This window comes from Numenius arquata, chromosome Z (assembly GCF_964106895.1).
Source record: "Numenius arquata chromosome Z, bNumArq3.hap1.1, whole genome shotgun sequence".
NCBI classification, from domain to species: Eukaryota; Metazoa; Chordata; class Aves; order Charadriiformes; family Scolopacidae; genus Numenius; species Numenius arquata.
This window is the reverse complement of record NC_133616.1, coordinates 52,395,031-52,409,907: the sequence shown is the minus strand read 5'-3', so window position 1 is coordinate 52,409,907 and position 14,877 is coordinate 52,395,031. Positions and strand designations below refer to the sequence as shown.

Here is a 14,877-nt window from a genome sequence, read left to right as displayed (position 1 = left end):
CAGTAACTTGTGTGTCCAAGCCACAATCTTTGATTCTCCCATTTATGTGGTAATACCTTACTGGGGACAAAAAAATCCAGTGTAGTTTGTCACAGGTTTTTTGGACAAAGTATGTATACTAGCAGAGTGACATGGATGACAAACAGTATGATCTTTTTTTTGTGTGAATTCTCACTGTATGTCTTAGCTATCTCCAATTCTTTAAGTATTAATTTCGTATTTTTTTCTAGGTTCTGCTGCTGCTTTTGCTCAGTGTTCCAAAAGCCCTGAGCAGCCGGGCAGAATTTGAAGTGCCCCTCTCCCCTCCACTATTCTCTCTGCTGTTTTACTTGATGTGTCTGATGCTGTGTGCAGTTCACGTCATTGTATGCACATCAGCACAAAGTTTATGCTATTTCTGCAGTATGTCCTGGTTAACTGCAGTTGGAGTGATGATGCTGATTTCTGCACTAATGTGCGGTATTTTATCTGCCATTGCAAAGATTTTTGAGAATTCCAGACTTCCAGTGAAGGTGAGAGCATGTGTTAATTATGGTAAAAAATGTTTTGCTCTGTATGGCATACTTTCAGATAAAGTTTTATAAAGGCTTTCTCTGTGTGTACTTAAATTGTTATTTGTTATGTAATTTGAATAATTTAAAATAGTAATTGAAATGCGGTGTGTTCACTGTGGCATGATACCGATTGCTATAATGAAGATCATAGAAGTGCTTATTTTCACATTACTTTAAGAAATGTTCTAATTAGTGTAAATTATTTAGCAGTTGATTTCATAAGATCAGAAACAGTGACACTGTCTACAAATTTTATGTTGGTACACAGTGATGTTTCACAATTGCAATTAAAGTGAGATGTATGATATTCTGCAACAACATGCACTGATGATGATCTGTCCTTTCCCAAATACCACAGACATTAATGCTTTAAGACTAATAAGAAAATACTTTGCCAGTACCCTTTCATATATTGGTATTCTTAATGTTTTTTTAAAAAATAATTTTGAAACTGTAACAGAGGGAGCAAAATTAATCTGCCTCTTCTAGTTTTTAAATTAAACCTTTTATGTTTTTTAAGTTTAAGAAATTGAGTTCGTTACAATCTGTGGAATGCTCAGTTGTGCGAGTAGTTACCTTCTGTAAAGTACTTAGTGAGTTTTATTGTTGTATCGTTGCGTTCAGGCAATTCCAGGGAAATAGAATTTGCAACGTCTTACTCTGCTTTCACTGTGAAATTTAGTATGCCAAGAACTGTCAGGCACACCATAAAACCAACTTCTAGCTGTTTTCTCTGATGCTTGTTAATCATATATTTCAAAGGTCTCTGAAATTCAGTAACTTTAATACTCATTGCACTCTATTTGATGGTGCAACCTCTGTGCAATACAGTCCTTTGTCAAGCTGGGATTCTTTGAGTCATGTTTGGGATTTTAGTACCTCTTTTTTTAGTCTGTGACAACATGTGGCAAGTACATTGCTTTCATGATACGATGATACATTCCTTCAAGCTGAAAAGCAAACTTCCTGACTTAGAGAAACATTTAATAACTGCTATATTGCATATAATTAATAAAATTCACTACTCATGAGTGGAGATTAAAATTGCACTCTGTGCAGCTATATGTCGTAATTCCTGATCTTAATTATAAATTTAAATTCTTCTAAGTAATACTGCTGATTTTTGTTATTCAAACTATACAAGTTTGTAATTTTGTTTTTGTAACTTCTGAATTTGTGTTATTCCTTCTTGGAAATGCTGCTTTTCTGAGAAAAGCTTTGGACTAAAAGTAGTGCCCTTCTGTCCTGAAGACAGCTTTTTTTTTTTCTTCTTCTTCATTCTCAATTTTCATCGCTGAAATACTTTTCAGTGTGTTGAAAGTGATTAAAAAGTGAGTTGTTGGTAGAACATGGTGTTTCATTCTTATGTTTATATTTTTCGGCCACTTAAGATTTAGGCGTGTCTGTTGATCCTTTAGGTAGACTAAAATAGAGTAACAAACGAGGTAACAATGTCTGCATAGTGAAATCAGGGAAAGAAGTTTCATCTCAGGTATAGCTGCTAACAGAACAGTCTTTGTAAGCATAAATCACAATTTGCTTTTGGTGCTGAAAATTTTTGTGTTGAAGTAGTGTTAATGTTTGCTGCCAAAGCTAGTGATGCTTGTGGGGGTTTCTTTTAAAGGCAAATAAAAAGAAGAAAGTAAAATTAGTCAATGTGAATGGAGAAATCTGCGTAATGAGATGTCTAATTGTAGAGTTTGTTAACACTGTTGGTATTTAGGGATGTGTTGGTCTTTAAATGGACTCAGTTCACTTCTGCCATTTCTGAATTGTTCTATTTAAGCCCTTTATTAGCTTTCTGTATTTACTGTAAAAGAGGTAGAAATTTTTCTTAGAAAAAGTAAAAGAATATGGTCTTGAAATAATAATTAATGTTTCAGTGTATTCTATAGAAACTTAATGTTTACTTGCTGTGCAATGAAATAATAATTAATGTTTCAGTGTATTCTATAGAAACTTAATGTTTACTTGCTGTGCAATGATAAACACACACAGCTATGGAAGACAAGCTCATTTTTCATCTTGAAATTTTACCAGTTTTTCTAATTTTAGCAAACACTAAGAACCCAGAAGTGATAACTGTCTAGACCTATGTAAAATTTACAGACATTCCACTTCAATATAGTTGAGAGCAATGACAACGATTATAGCTTTCTCTTTCAGGTTTATAGTCTCGAAGTGATTCAGTCTGTCTGTGACTGGAAATCTTTCCTATGTGGCTAGAGATAAGTTAATTCCTTGTGACACCCACTACTGTAGGGGTAACTTTAAAGTAACTTTATATGACCCAGGAAAAATGCTTTCCTACTAGATCAAAGAATGGAATCTAGGAAGATGCTGCTATGATCTCAAAGGTCCCTTCTAACCAAGAAGATGCTGTGATTCTGTGATTTGGTGATTCCTTGGCTATTACTAAATTTAGAATAGGCTGTTAACAAGTAGTGGTTGACAGGTACAAGCTCTGCCTTTTTAGTTTGGCCTGAGTCTTAGGGTTTCATTCTCATCCGTTCTTGGCATGTTTTCATCCTTGTTCGTGAGAGACGGCTGCTGGTGTGAACAACTTCCTGCAGGTGGCTTACACATTGCTAATACGGCTCTCTGTCAATGATCACAACAGCAATTGCAAAATGTCTCCTGATATTCAAAACTTGAGTTGGATGGAAAGGCTTTTCTTATGAAAAGATTTATTTGCTGTCTCCTTGATGGAGGCAAATAATTCCTCAAGGAACACATGAAAAGAAGCACTCAATATAATCCATGCTGTTCCACTTTTAGATTGAATCTTTCTGAGTAACTTTAGAGGAGGAAGTGCCATTTCCATACCCATAATCTGTTGGCCATTTCTGATGATTCCTCCTAGTCAGCTACGCCTAGGGAGCACGGACAGGTGTACAGGTGAGAAGTCTTTATCTGTTCTTTATATTTCAGTTTTCTTCCTTTCCCAGCCCAGGTTTGTCTGCCTTTGAGGACAAACTGAGCAAAACCAGAAAAACTCAGTAGAAATTATATCCAGGATACTGTGTCCAAGTTCTGTATCTTTGCCTCCAGCACCTCACATTCTGAATATAAGAAACTACTGCAGCTGGAGCTTTCTCTCTGGTTGACATTGGGGCTTTAGATCCAATCCCATATTGCTTGAAGAAGGGTGTTTCACCAGTAGCTTGTCTCCTTTTCGTCTCTGGTACCAATTATAAGACCATCTGGAATTCAAGAACCCTTTTATTATTTATTATTAAAATCCCTTTTATTGACAAGTGAAACTTGATGTCACTGGCAATTACACTTCTGTTGTTGTAGTGCAGGGAATGATAGAATGGTTTGGGTTGGAAGGGACCTTAAAGATCATCTAGTTCCAACTGCCCTGCCAGGGACAGGGACACCTCCCATTAGACCAGGTTGCTCAAAGCCCCATCCAGCCTGGCCTTAAACACTTCCAGGGATGGGGCATCCACAACTTCTCTGGGCAACCTGTCTCACCACCCTGACAGTTAAGAATTTTTTCCAATATCTAATCTAAATCTCCCCTCTTTCAGTTTGAATCCATTACCCCTTGTCCTATCGCTACATTCAAACATAAAGAGTCTTTTCTTATCTTTCCTGTGGGCCCTCTTTAAGTACTGGAAGGCTGCTAGAAGATCTCCCCGGAGTCTTCTCTTCTCCAGGCTCAACAAGCCCAACTCTCTCAGCCTGTCTTCATAGGAGAGGTGCTCCAGCCCTCTGATCATCTTTGTGGCCCTCCTCTGGACATGCTCCAACAGGTCCACATCCTTCTTGTGTTGGGAGCCCCAGAGCTGGATGTGGTACTCCAGGTGGGGTCTCACCAGAGTGAAGTAGAGGGGCAGAATTACCTCCCTCAACCTGCTGGTCATGCTTCTTTTGATGCAGCCCAGGATACACTTGGCTTTCTGGGCTGTAAGCACACGTTGCCAGCTCATGTTGAGCTTCTTTTCAATCCAAGTCCTTCTCGTCAGGGCTGTTCTCAATCCATTCTCCACCCAACCTGCATTTGTGCTTGGGATTGCCCTGACCCACATGCAGGACCTTGCACTTGGCCTTGTTGAATTTCATGAGGTTTACATGGGCCCACCTTTGAAGCCTGTCCATGTCCCTCTGGATGGCATCCCTTCCCTCCAGCACGTCGACTGCACCACACAGCTTGGTGTTGTCAGCAAATTCGCTGAGGGTGCATTCAATCCCACTGTCCATATTGTGAACAAAGATCTTAAACAGCACTGGTCCCAGTGCTGATCCCTGAGGAACGCCACTTGTCACTAGTCACCACTTGGACATTGAGGCATGGACCGCAACTCTTTTGAGTGCAACCATCTAGCCAATTCCTTATTCCTGAAAATATCTCCATTTAGCTGTCACGGAACAGTTATCAATTCAAGCATTTCCTGTTTGAACTGGAAAGATGAGGGAATATCTCAAATTGGTGCATACGTGTTTTCTGTAGTGTAACTAGCTGGGACCTTAGGACATACCAGCAGATGATCAGATTATCTGCTTCAAGTTGTTAATACATGAATGAGGAGGTTTTCAGCAATGTTTTCCAGAAGGTTTGTGTGTGTTTGTTTTTCCAAGGCCGGGACAGATAGATATTAAAAAATACTGGATTCTCCATCTCAGGTTTGTCTGTGATCGTATTGCTACCTGAGACATACCTGAAAATGTGGGAAGCTGAAATATATTTTACAAGGAGCAGGCAGTAGTAATTCTGGTTGAGGCAGACGTGACTTTGTATCCAGTCCTGTAGAAATCCATTTTTCAGTCTATCCCATTAGTGACTGGATTGCTAGATGTGTATTTCATCAGTAAGGTAGACTTTGCTGTCTCTGTTCAAGTTCCAAAGCAAGTTTGAAATATTTTGTAGGTTTGGTTAGTAAGTTCCTCCATTTTGGACATGTATAAAAGCAGTGACCTGGATTTGATTACATTTTTACCAGTCTTGGGGCTGTTGCAGAATGATATGGTGGTTCTTTTGCAGGTAGCTGCTTATACAAAGATAGAGCCTGGAGACTGTGAAAGGAACAGTGGATAATCTGTTGTTGCTTGCAGTGTGGACATGAGAGGTTTTTTACTAGGAACTGGGACATAAATACTGTAATTCGCAAACATTCATATCCCAACTTCTATCCCCTTTTCCAATAGAATACCAAGACTTTAGAGAAGAAACTTACTGTCTGTATGTGCTGTGTGTTGATCTTGAAGGGCCTTCTGTGTGAATTAGGAGTATTACTTATACTAAAATATCGCTGAATCCAAGTGTCTGTGACATGTGCATCTCCACAGTGTGAATCTGCGTATGGGCTCCACTTTTGAAAGAGCTCTGAAGCCCTGCTCTTCTGATGGCAAGAGTAGAATCCTGAATCAATGTCTTGCCAGTTAAAAAAGCTAAAAGCTATTTCTAAGCTCATGCTATATGATAAAATGCAGGTATTTTAAAAGTAATTAAGATAAGCTCTCCTATTAATGGCTTTGGAGCTTTTTGCCTTCAAATTGTTTCCGTTCAACATCTAAAGATTTCTCTGAAGTGCTTTTCATTTCTAATGCTTTTTTTCCACTGTGGCTGAATATAGAAACTGATTACTAAGTTCATGAATTTTCTGAAGACCAGTGCAGGCAGTGTTAGCATCTGCTTCCTGACTGTTATTTATAGGTTCTGATTACTGTGTTTCTAGCAGCACCAGTCCCGTCTTTTAATGACACTTCAGGCTTTAAATAATTCTGCAACCCTTTACGAATTCCAGAAAATCATCAAAATTTTAACTTCTTGTTCATTGCTTCACTCTAATTGCTTGGTAGTTGACTTAAGTATGGTGTTTACTACTCTAGTTGTATTTTTTCCTATTCCTGATAGAAATCAAAGCTAGTAGTTTTTTTAAAATATAACACAAAAGTTAAAGCTTGTCAAATACAGCTTTTGAGAATTTTCATTATGCAAAATTGTAGTGTCTTTTTAATTACATAAACAGAATGTCCCTCATTCTGTTTATCTTAAAATTCCGTGTTCATAAGTATTTTTGGTTTTCCTCCTCTGTATGATATTCTTTACTGAATGGAATGATAAAACATTTTTATGCAGTTGTACCTAAATTTTTTTTGTTTTTATTTTTTTTTGATTTGGGGGTGAGGGCAAGGTGATTAGATGTTGCTTTTACTGGGTAGCTTTCAAAAAATACTCCAAACTGTTTTGAAAATGTAGAAGTAAGTGTGTTCTGTAGTATTCTGTCATAGAAAAGTTATCATCATTGGGAATCAAGACTGGGTGCAAGGAGCTCAAATATCAGAAGGGAAGAGAATGATAAGTATTTAAATTTTGGATGATGGTGAGCATGAAAAATAAAACATTTCTCATCTGAAAAGTGATGGTGAAATTCCCCTGGCATTAGCTATGGATGGTTAATTTTTGTGAAAAAGAGCTTTACTTTCAACCATACAGAAGCCATATGACTGGAATTGGACCCAGAAGATAGATGACAGGATGTTTTCTTTCAAAGTGAAGAAAAATAAATTTCATGGGCAGAGATGCATATATTCCTTTCCTTATGTACTCACAGTTCTGTAAGCTAGCAAGATGTGTTCAAAGATAGGACAAAGGTCAGTTTCTGTATTAGTTATTAATGCTGATACATCAAATGCTAAAAATGCTTGACTTGGGAGATCATAGGCTTGAATTGAAAGCCTGGCTTTTATAAATTTCTAACCCAAAGATTCTGTATTAAGTTTGTTTGCCAAGGTATTGGTGCGAGTCGTACAAATCTGTTAGTATCTGGAATGCCTGCTGAGTTCCTGAGGGTTGGAGGTATTCAGCAGCTAGAAAGACAGAGCTGTGAATATCAGAGTAGTACCTATGTTTCTGTGCTTGTAAACCAGTTCTGAAAACCGAATACAATCTTAAGTGATCTAAGGTCAGGTTGTATAAAAAACTGTAATGATGGCATTCCTAATAAGGCATAGTTCATATATGGAGGTTTACCAGTAAATTTAGAAAAATTTGATGAAGCTATTTTCAGTATTTCTTAGAACATCAAGGCTCAGGAGATTATACTTTGCAAGATAATTTTTCATTCTGCATAGTGACTAACTGTGGTCTGAAATGTCGTTTATCAACAACTGCCATTGGACTTTAATCCTTTGATATGAATATAGGAGTAATTTTTTTCTCTTTTCACTAGAGTTGTGAGAGTCAGACAAGCAGTCAAAAAATACAGATTTCTGACACTGGGACATTTCACACTAATGCCATCATTTTCATGAGGCTTTTGCATATTCTCCACTGTCAATACATATTTCTTCAGTTTTCATATCAGTACTGACAGCAACCAGATACAAGAGAGCAGTCCTTATATATATTTTATGTTATGACTTATAAAGAAGACAAATGAATTGTGTTGAAGACTGGTTCATTCTCATTTGTTGAGGATCTTAGATCCCTTTTCTCTGCAAGCAGATGGTGCCTACATGCTCGCTCATAAATAATGGTCTTTATAAATAAAGATCTTTAAGATCAGCTTGATGGAATGATTGGAGTTTAAACTTTCTGTAGTTTAGTCATGTGCTGCTCTCATCTCAGCTTTGTGAATTTCGTGATCTTTGGTCTCTGCACAGACTACCTCTCTACCTCGTCCTTTTGTTCCAGATACCAGCTTATCGTATTTGATTTTCAGAATAGAGTACTAAACAAAAGGAATGGTCTTTAGAGCACCAAAGAAATTCCAAATGCTAGGAAATTTAGATTGGGTCTGGGCAGTTTTTCAGATTATGACTGTTCTTGTGCTAAATTTTCAGCGGCTTTTTCCCCCTTTATTGCTTTATGTAACCTCATGGGGACTTTTTTATTGTTTTTTTTTTCTTTGTGGTTTTTTTTTTTTAAATTTTTAAGTGAAGTGACTGGTGTAATACATTTCTTTAACAACACAAGAAGTGGAGGTGATGTGAATAGGTGATAACTTTAACTATGCCTTCTGCATTCTTTCACATACATCTTATAAAAACATGATTTTGCAAAAGTTGTTTTCCTCAAAGCAAAATTCCAGATAGTGTTAACTAGCTTCTTGCATGCAAATTGTTGTTCCTGTGTTACGTGGTCTTGCTTATTGAACAAATATATATATGCTGCTGTCAGTAAATCTTAAGCATAAGTGAGACTTGCATCTAAGATGCTCTGGGATATTTGTATTGTTTATATGACTTGTTACCTGCTCTAAGATTAGTGAGTTTCTATATTTTTCTAACAAATTATTTAAACAGTTCAGGATGTACACTGTACATCTTTGAATCTACGTTCTTTGTGAGCTTCATCTGTATAAATATTCAAGACTGTTTTTTAAAGTTCATAAGGTCAAATGTAGGAGAATGACGTGGTTGAAGTGTGAAGCTAAAGAAATTAATGTGGAAGTAGCTTCAGAGATCTTTGTTTTGAAGTAAAAATAGCATGCAGTAGTTTTGGTTTGGCTTTTAAGTTGTTTATCAGGTGTTTAAAATACCAGTTAAAGAGATACACTGTGATATTCTGTAATAGAGGAAAAATTGAGAAAATAAAATGGTAAAGGATGATTTTTGACAGTATCTTTCCCAAAATGCTTCACAAGTGCGTGAAGTACTTGTTAAGGTATGTTAGGAAGTCTCTGCTGGCTCTGGTGGCCTCCAGGGCTGGGGCATTTGTCCTGCTTTGCTGCTGGAGCCCAGCAGTGCATGCCAAACCTGGGCCCCTGTCCTCACCTCTGGCTCAGACTTTGAGGAGAAGTTAAGCAGACAGAGGTCCCTTCAGTCAGTGGCCCTGTGACCTCACACACATATGCTCACCCTAGGCTCTCTAGTTCCTGATGCAAACCTGCAAGAATGGTGATCCATGGTCACTTTTCCTGTTGCTGACACCTTGACCTCTGTTGCACTCTGATCCCTCCAGCTCCTGCCACCTTGGGCACACAGTCCCAATGGCCTGTGGTCACCACTCCAGTCTCTGGCATGTGGACCCTCACACACGGCAGTCACTGGCAGTACAGGCGCGTGGGTCCAATGACCCATGATCCTGGTCCAGTTGCTGGCATCTGCTTTTACTCGCTCTTGTCTCAAGTTGCTGGCACGCAGGCTTGTCCCCAGTTACTTGCAGTGAGACCGTACAGCAGCCACTGGTAGGACAGAGGGTGGAGTTGTACAGAAAGATGGTTAGGAGATGATTTAATAAGATAGGATAGGCAGCAGTAATCAGGCACACAGCTCAATCAGAGAAGTGCACTGACTGGTTATACATGACTCTGTCCTCTTTATCCTTCCTCCTCTCACTTTGTCCCCTACCTCCAGTCTGTTCCTCATCACCCTCTCTCCCCCACCTTTGACACTTTCCTGAAGCATTGCTTAATGAGTTTTTGTCTGTCAGTGTTCTGTCACTTCCACCTTATCTGTTACAAAGTCTAGGCTGATGCTCTTCAGAGCTCTGCCTGTGGTTTCTTAATGGCCTCTCAGTTAATGGCTCAAGAGTTTTGGTCGTCTTTATGATCTCCCTTAGTGCTTACTTATCAGGTTTGTGTCTCTGTGTGGTCTTTTTATGGCTTTCTCAGTTACTTCATCTTCCCTCTGAGCTAAAAAGTTCCTTTACCTGATAATGTTAATGAACCAGATGCTCTCACCTTCCACATGCCCTTACACTGTCTTTTTATCCGTATCACGGAGAGCAGTGATGATGAGGCAATTCCAAGAAGATACTGTGAACAGGAAATCAAAGTAATGGAGGCATTAGACAGAGTATTATGGTTTTAGATAGGCACGTCATGTGAAGTAAAAAATAGATGGGTGAGGTTTAAAGCAGATTTTATGATGAAAGGCACATTTCAAGCTAAGCAAGGTTAATCAAACTGTCTGCAAGTAACACTTGTTAATTTGAGTAGTGAAGGCTGTTCCTGCACTGACTTGAGGATAGTGCAGATTTAAACTACTAGAAAATTACCTATTATCCGTGTCTCAAGTTTGACTTCTGCAGGATTTCTATTTTTTACTGCTACGAATGCGCAACAGGGAGAGAGCTTTTTTCAAGCCTTCTGTTACAGGGTGGTAGGGAATCTTAATCTGTACAATATGATTATTATTCAGAGAGAAGTTTTTTCCCTTAAACAGAACGTAATTTATGATTGTGTTGCAATGCTAGCTAAATAGGTTACACTAAAACGAATCTTTTATAATTTTTTTTTTTAATTTGTCAAGGTAGAAACAATTTGTTTTGCTGTTTGTTTTGTTTTCTTAGAGGAAATTGCTGTATGCACACTATGAATTTTCACAAGAGAAAATTTGATATACTTTCATCACTGTTTTTTTTTGTTCTATTGCAGAATCCAGTTGTGTCCAGTTCCAGCTGGTCAGAAATAGATGTGCTGATTCTGGCTGGAACAATTGGCCATGTTTTGAGTTTGGGGGCAAGCAGTTTTATAGAAGAGGAACATCAAACCTGGTATTTTCTTATTAATACGCTTTGTTTGGTGCTATGTCAGGAACTTTGTAGATACCATTTTCTTCTGAAAGAATGTGACCCTCAGCATAGTACCACTGTGAAACAAAATTTTGATAGTATTGGGGAAGCCTCTGAGTGCAAGAATATAGACATTCCAGCAGCAGGTAATTCAAAATTGGGCAAGGCCACCTCTTCAGCTGAATTCATAAAAGGAACAGATAAGTGGATAAGCTTAGCAAGTCCATGGATCATTCTTATTTGCTGTCGGCTACTTCGATCATTGAATCAGACGGGCGTCCAGTGGGCTCATCGGCCAGACTTTGGACATTGGTTGACAAAGTGAGTATCTGATTTATTGTCATACTTTCTGTCTTACTTGAAACATAATGTGTGTTTCACTTGATGAAATATATATACATTTCTGTACAGTCTCTGTTCAGAAAGTGCTGTAAATATGCAAAGCAGGTAAACACTGAAGTAGCATAAGGATTTTTTCACTGCTGTTTCATGCAAGAGTAATTCCCTGTGTACTATCAGTAGTTTATAATCTTTTCCCTGCACCATGACTTATCTAATTAATGCCAATTATACACGATAGGTTTATCAGAGGCAAAAAGTAACTATTTTCCACGTGTAAGTCAAGAGTGTCTGGTTTGGGAAATTAAAAATCACTTAATAGAATTAAACCCTTGCAATTAAGGCAGAAGGTTCTGCTCAATTCCAAATCTTATGCGGTTGCAGGAGAAGATCCTTCATATAGATGTCTTGTTTATCACAGACATTTAATGTGTGGATGGAAAACTGAAGGAATTTTTCAAGTGTAGTATGTAAACAAGAAAGAGGATTTTTTACAATTTTTTACAACTTGAAGTACATTTGAGAAGGGCTTCTACTTTTTTTACTACCTTCTAGTATTGTGAAGAACTACAGTCATTATTCAGTGGTAAAAAGTACTCGATATTTGAATTGTATTCTGTACTTCAGCTGGTGGATGAAGAAGCAATACCTTGTGACTTGACTAGTCAAGGTTTTGCAGACAGCAGATGGGGAGGCTGTGCTGTGTAAGATAAAGAGATTTCTTGCCAGTATCTTGCAATACATGGATGAAATGTCATTCATCATTCATTAAAAGCGACATGAGCAAATGAACTAATATGAGACTTGTTGTTTACTGGCAGCCTCACAGATAAAATGCTAATTGCTGTGACAGGCATGAGTGCTGAAAGACATGAGTTATGAGGGAATTTATCGCATTATAGCAGTTGTTCTATACCAAAGCTTTCACCATGCATTCCTCCTCTTGAGATGAGGTGAGGGATTGAGGAAGGAATGTCATATTCCCAGCATTAAGTCCACATGATAGAGAACTCCTTCATTATGAGCTAAGCCAGTGTGTGAGCAAGATTAGGTGTGACTGAGAGGATTTCTGTAATTAATCCTAAGCATCTTCCAAAGATTTATTTTCCCAATAACTTCCCAAGCCAGATGTCTTCTTTAGACTGTCAGCCCTTTTCTATGGAGTGTACTAGTTACTTTGGAGTGTACTAGTGCCACGATGCACTAGTACACAAACAAGAACTTGATATTCTTGCAGCTGAAAAATTACATTTGTTTCAGAGATATGCTTTTACTTATATGGTCCCCCAGAAATGTTACCAGCCTTCTAAAGATTGTGTATGCATGCCTGGATGTAACTTCAAAAGATCCTCTCTTGGTAAGGGTGCTTCCACCTGCAATTTCCTGGTGCTAGGTGCCTGTAGAGGAGCAAAACCCGTTATAGGCTTCGGCTGCAGGGACTCAGGGAGATAGCACAGGTAGAACTTAGTCCGTAGCTAGAGCAGCTGTTTCTAGGGTTTCCTGATTTATAACAAAAGCTGAGAAATCCTGTGTGCCCAGCTTTAACACTGCTGCCTGTCAGGAGTTTCCAAGCAATTCACTGAGGTAAACCAAGGTTCTTTACACCTGTTCTGGCTTAGTCTGGTTTTTTTTGTTGTTGTTGGGGATGGAGGAGGGAGAAGGGATGGAGGAGACTATTTTTGTGTTTCTTTTTTTTTCTCCTGTGAATTGGAATTGGTGTGTTTTGCAGAAGTCCTATCCATCTATGAAAACAACAGAATCACAGGATGGTTAATGTTGGAGGGGACCTCTGGAAACTATTTGGTTCAGTGCCCCTATTCAGAGCAAGAGTGGTATGGATCAGATTGCTCAGATTCTTGTCCAGCTGGGTTTTTGATATCTCCAACCATGGAGACTCCATGCTGTATTCTGGGAAACTGTTTTCTTCCCTCCCCCACCCCAAAATTCCTTCTGTTTAAACAAAATTTCTTTTATTTCAATTTGTGTCTGTTGTCTCTTTGTCTTTTTGCTAAGAATATGGCTTCATCCTCCAACTCAAATCAGGCTGGTAAGATCCATACTGAGCCTTGTCTTCATAAGGCTAAACAGTCCCAGTGCTTTGAGCTTCTCTTTGTGTGACAGATGCGCATCATTTTCATAGTCTTTCATTGCACTTTCTTCAATATGTCCATATCTGTCTCTGTACTGGATAACCCATAACTGGACCCAGGGCTGGACAGGGGAAGAAACACCTTCCTTAACCTGCTGATAAGGTTTTTCATAATTGTTATGGTTTGAGAAAATCCATAACACTCTGTTGTCGTTAGACAATTGTTCTTTCACCCGATGACCCCTTCCCGCCTGGAAAGGGGGAATTGGGGAACACAAAGAAACATGAGGGTTGAAATATAAATAGATTTAATATGGTAAGACTAAATAATTAACAGTAATACCGCAGTATTAATCCTGATACTGATATAAGTTATACAGGAATTATACTCAGCCAATTGTATCAGCAGGAAGCTGTGCACTCCCAACAGCGGACAACAAATGTTGGACACTGCGAGTGCAATGGCTTCGGGAGGAAGGGGAGGCCTCAGGGGTCTGGCACTGGGGTGAGGAGTTCTCTGGACCATTGCCATCAAGGGAGAGAGAACTACACAGCAAACATTTCTAATTTATATTGAATGTGACATTCATGCTATGAAATAATCCTGTTGGCCAGCCTGGGTCAAATGCCCAGGCCTTGCTTCTCCTCGTCCCTGCACCTGGCAAGGCTCGAAAACACTGAGACCTTGAATCCCACATAGCACAGCTGGCTATAAAGTAAATATGTTCACAAAGTCAGACACTAGAGTCTTCTAAAGTGCAGTTTTCCCCAGCATTAGAAGAAAAGTTAGTCCTGTGTTGCTCAATCCAGCGCAATAATGTAGCCCCAAATGTTGTTGGTTATTTTTGCTGGCAAGGGCACATTGCTGGCTGATGATCAACTCAGCGTCCACCAGGATGTTCAGAGCCATCTCTGAAAAGATGGTCAACCCCCAGTTTGTCCTGATGTGTGTAGCTATTTGTTCCAAGGTGCAGGATTTGCCCCTTCTTGTTGAACTTCGTAAGGTTCCTGTTGGGCCATTTCTGCAGTCTGTTGAGGTGCCTCTGAATGACAGCAGAACCATCCACTATATTGGCCATTCCTCCCAGTTCTGTATTGTGAGCAGACTTGTCAAGGGGGCACTCTGTCCCATTGTCCAGGTCATTAATGATGATGTCAAACAGTATTGGCCCCAGTGTCAAGCCCTGGTGTTGACTACTAGTTACTGGCCTCTGGGTGGACTTTGTACTGCTGATCAAACCGTGTGAGCTCAGCAGCTGAGCCAGTTTTCGGTGTACCTCACTGTCCACTTTCCCAGCCTGTACTGCTTCAGTTTGCCTGTGAGGATGTTATGGGAGATGATGTTAAAAGCCTTGTTAAAGATGAGATAAACAACACTGCCTGCTCTCCGCTCTTCCACTGAGATAGTCATCTCATCACAAGTCTGT

General features: G+C 39.1%; 1 protein-coding gene across 1 annotated transcript in view; it reads left to right on the top strand.

Annotated features, from left to right (window-relative positions):
• Positions 1-14,877, top strand: part of PIGG (phosphatidylinositol glycan anchor biosynthesis class G (EMM blood group)) — a 96,163-nt gene that overhangs the window by 25,370 nt on the left and 55,916 nt on the right. The window contains exons 8-9 of the mRNA XM_074166145.1: positions 231-512; positions 10,886-11,343. Of these exons, the coding sequence (XP_074022246.1) occupies positions 231-512; positions 10,886-11,343 (740 nt within the window). The remainder of the gene's footprint in view (positions 1-230; positions 513-10,885; positions 11,344-14,877) is intronic.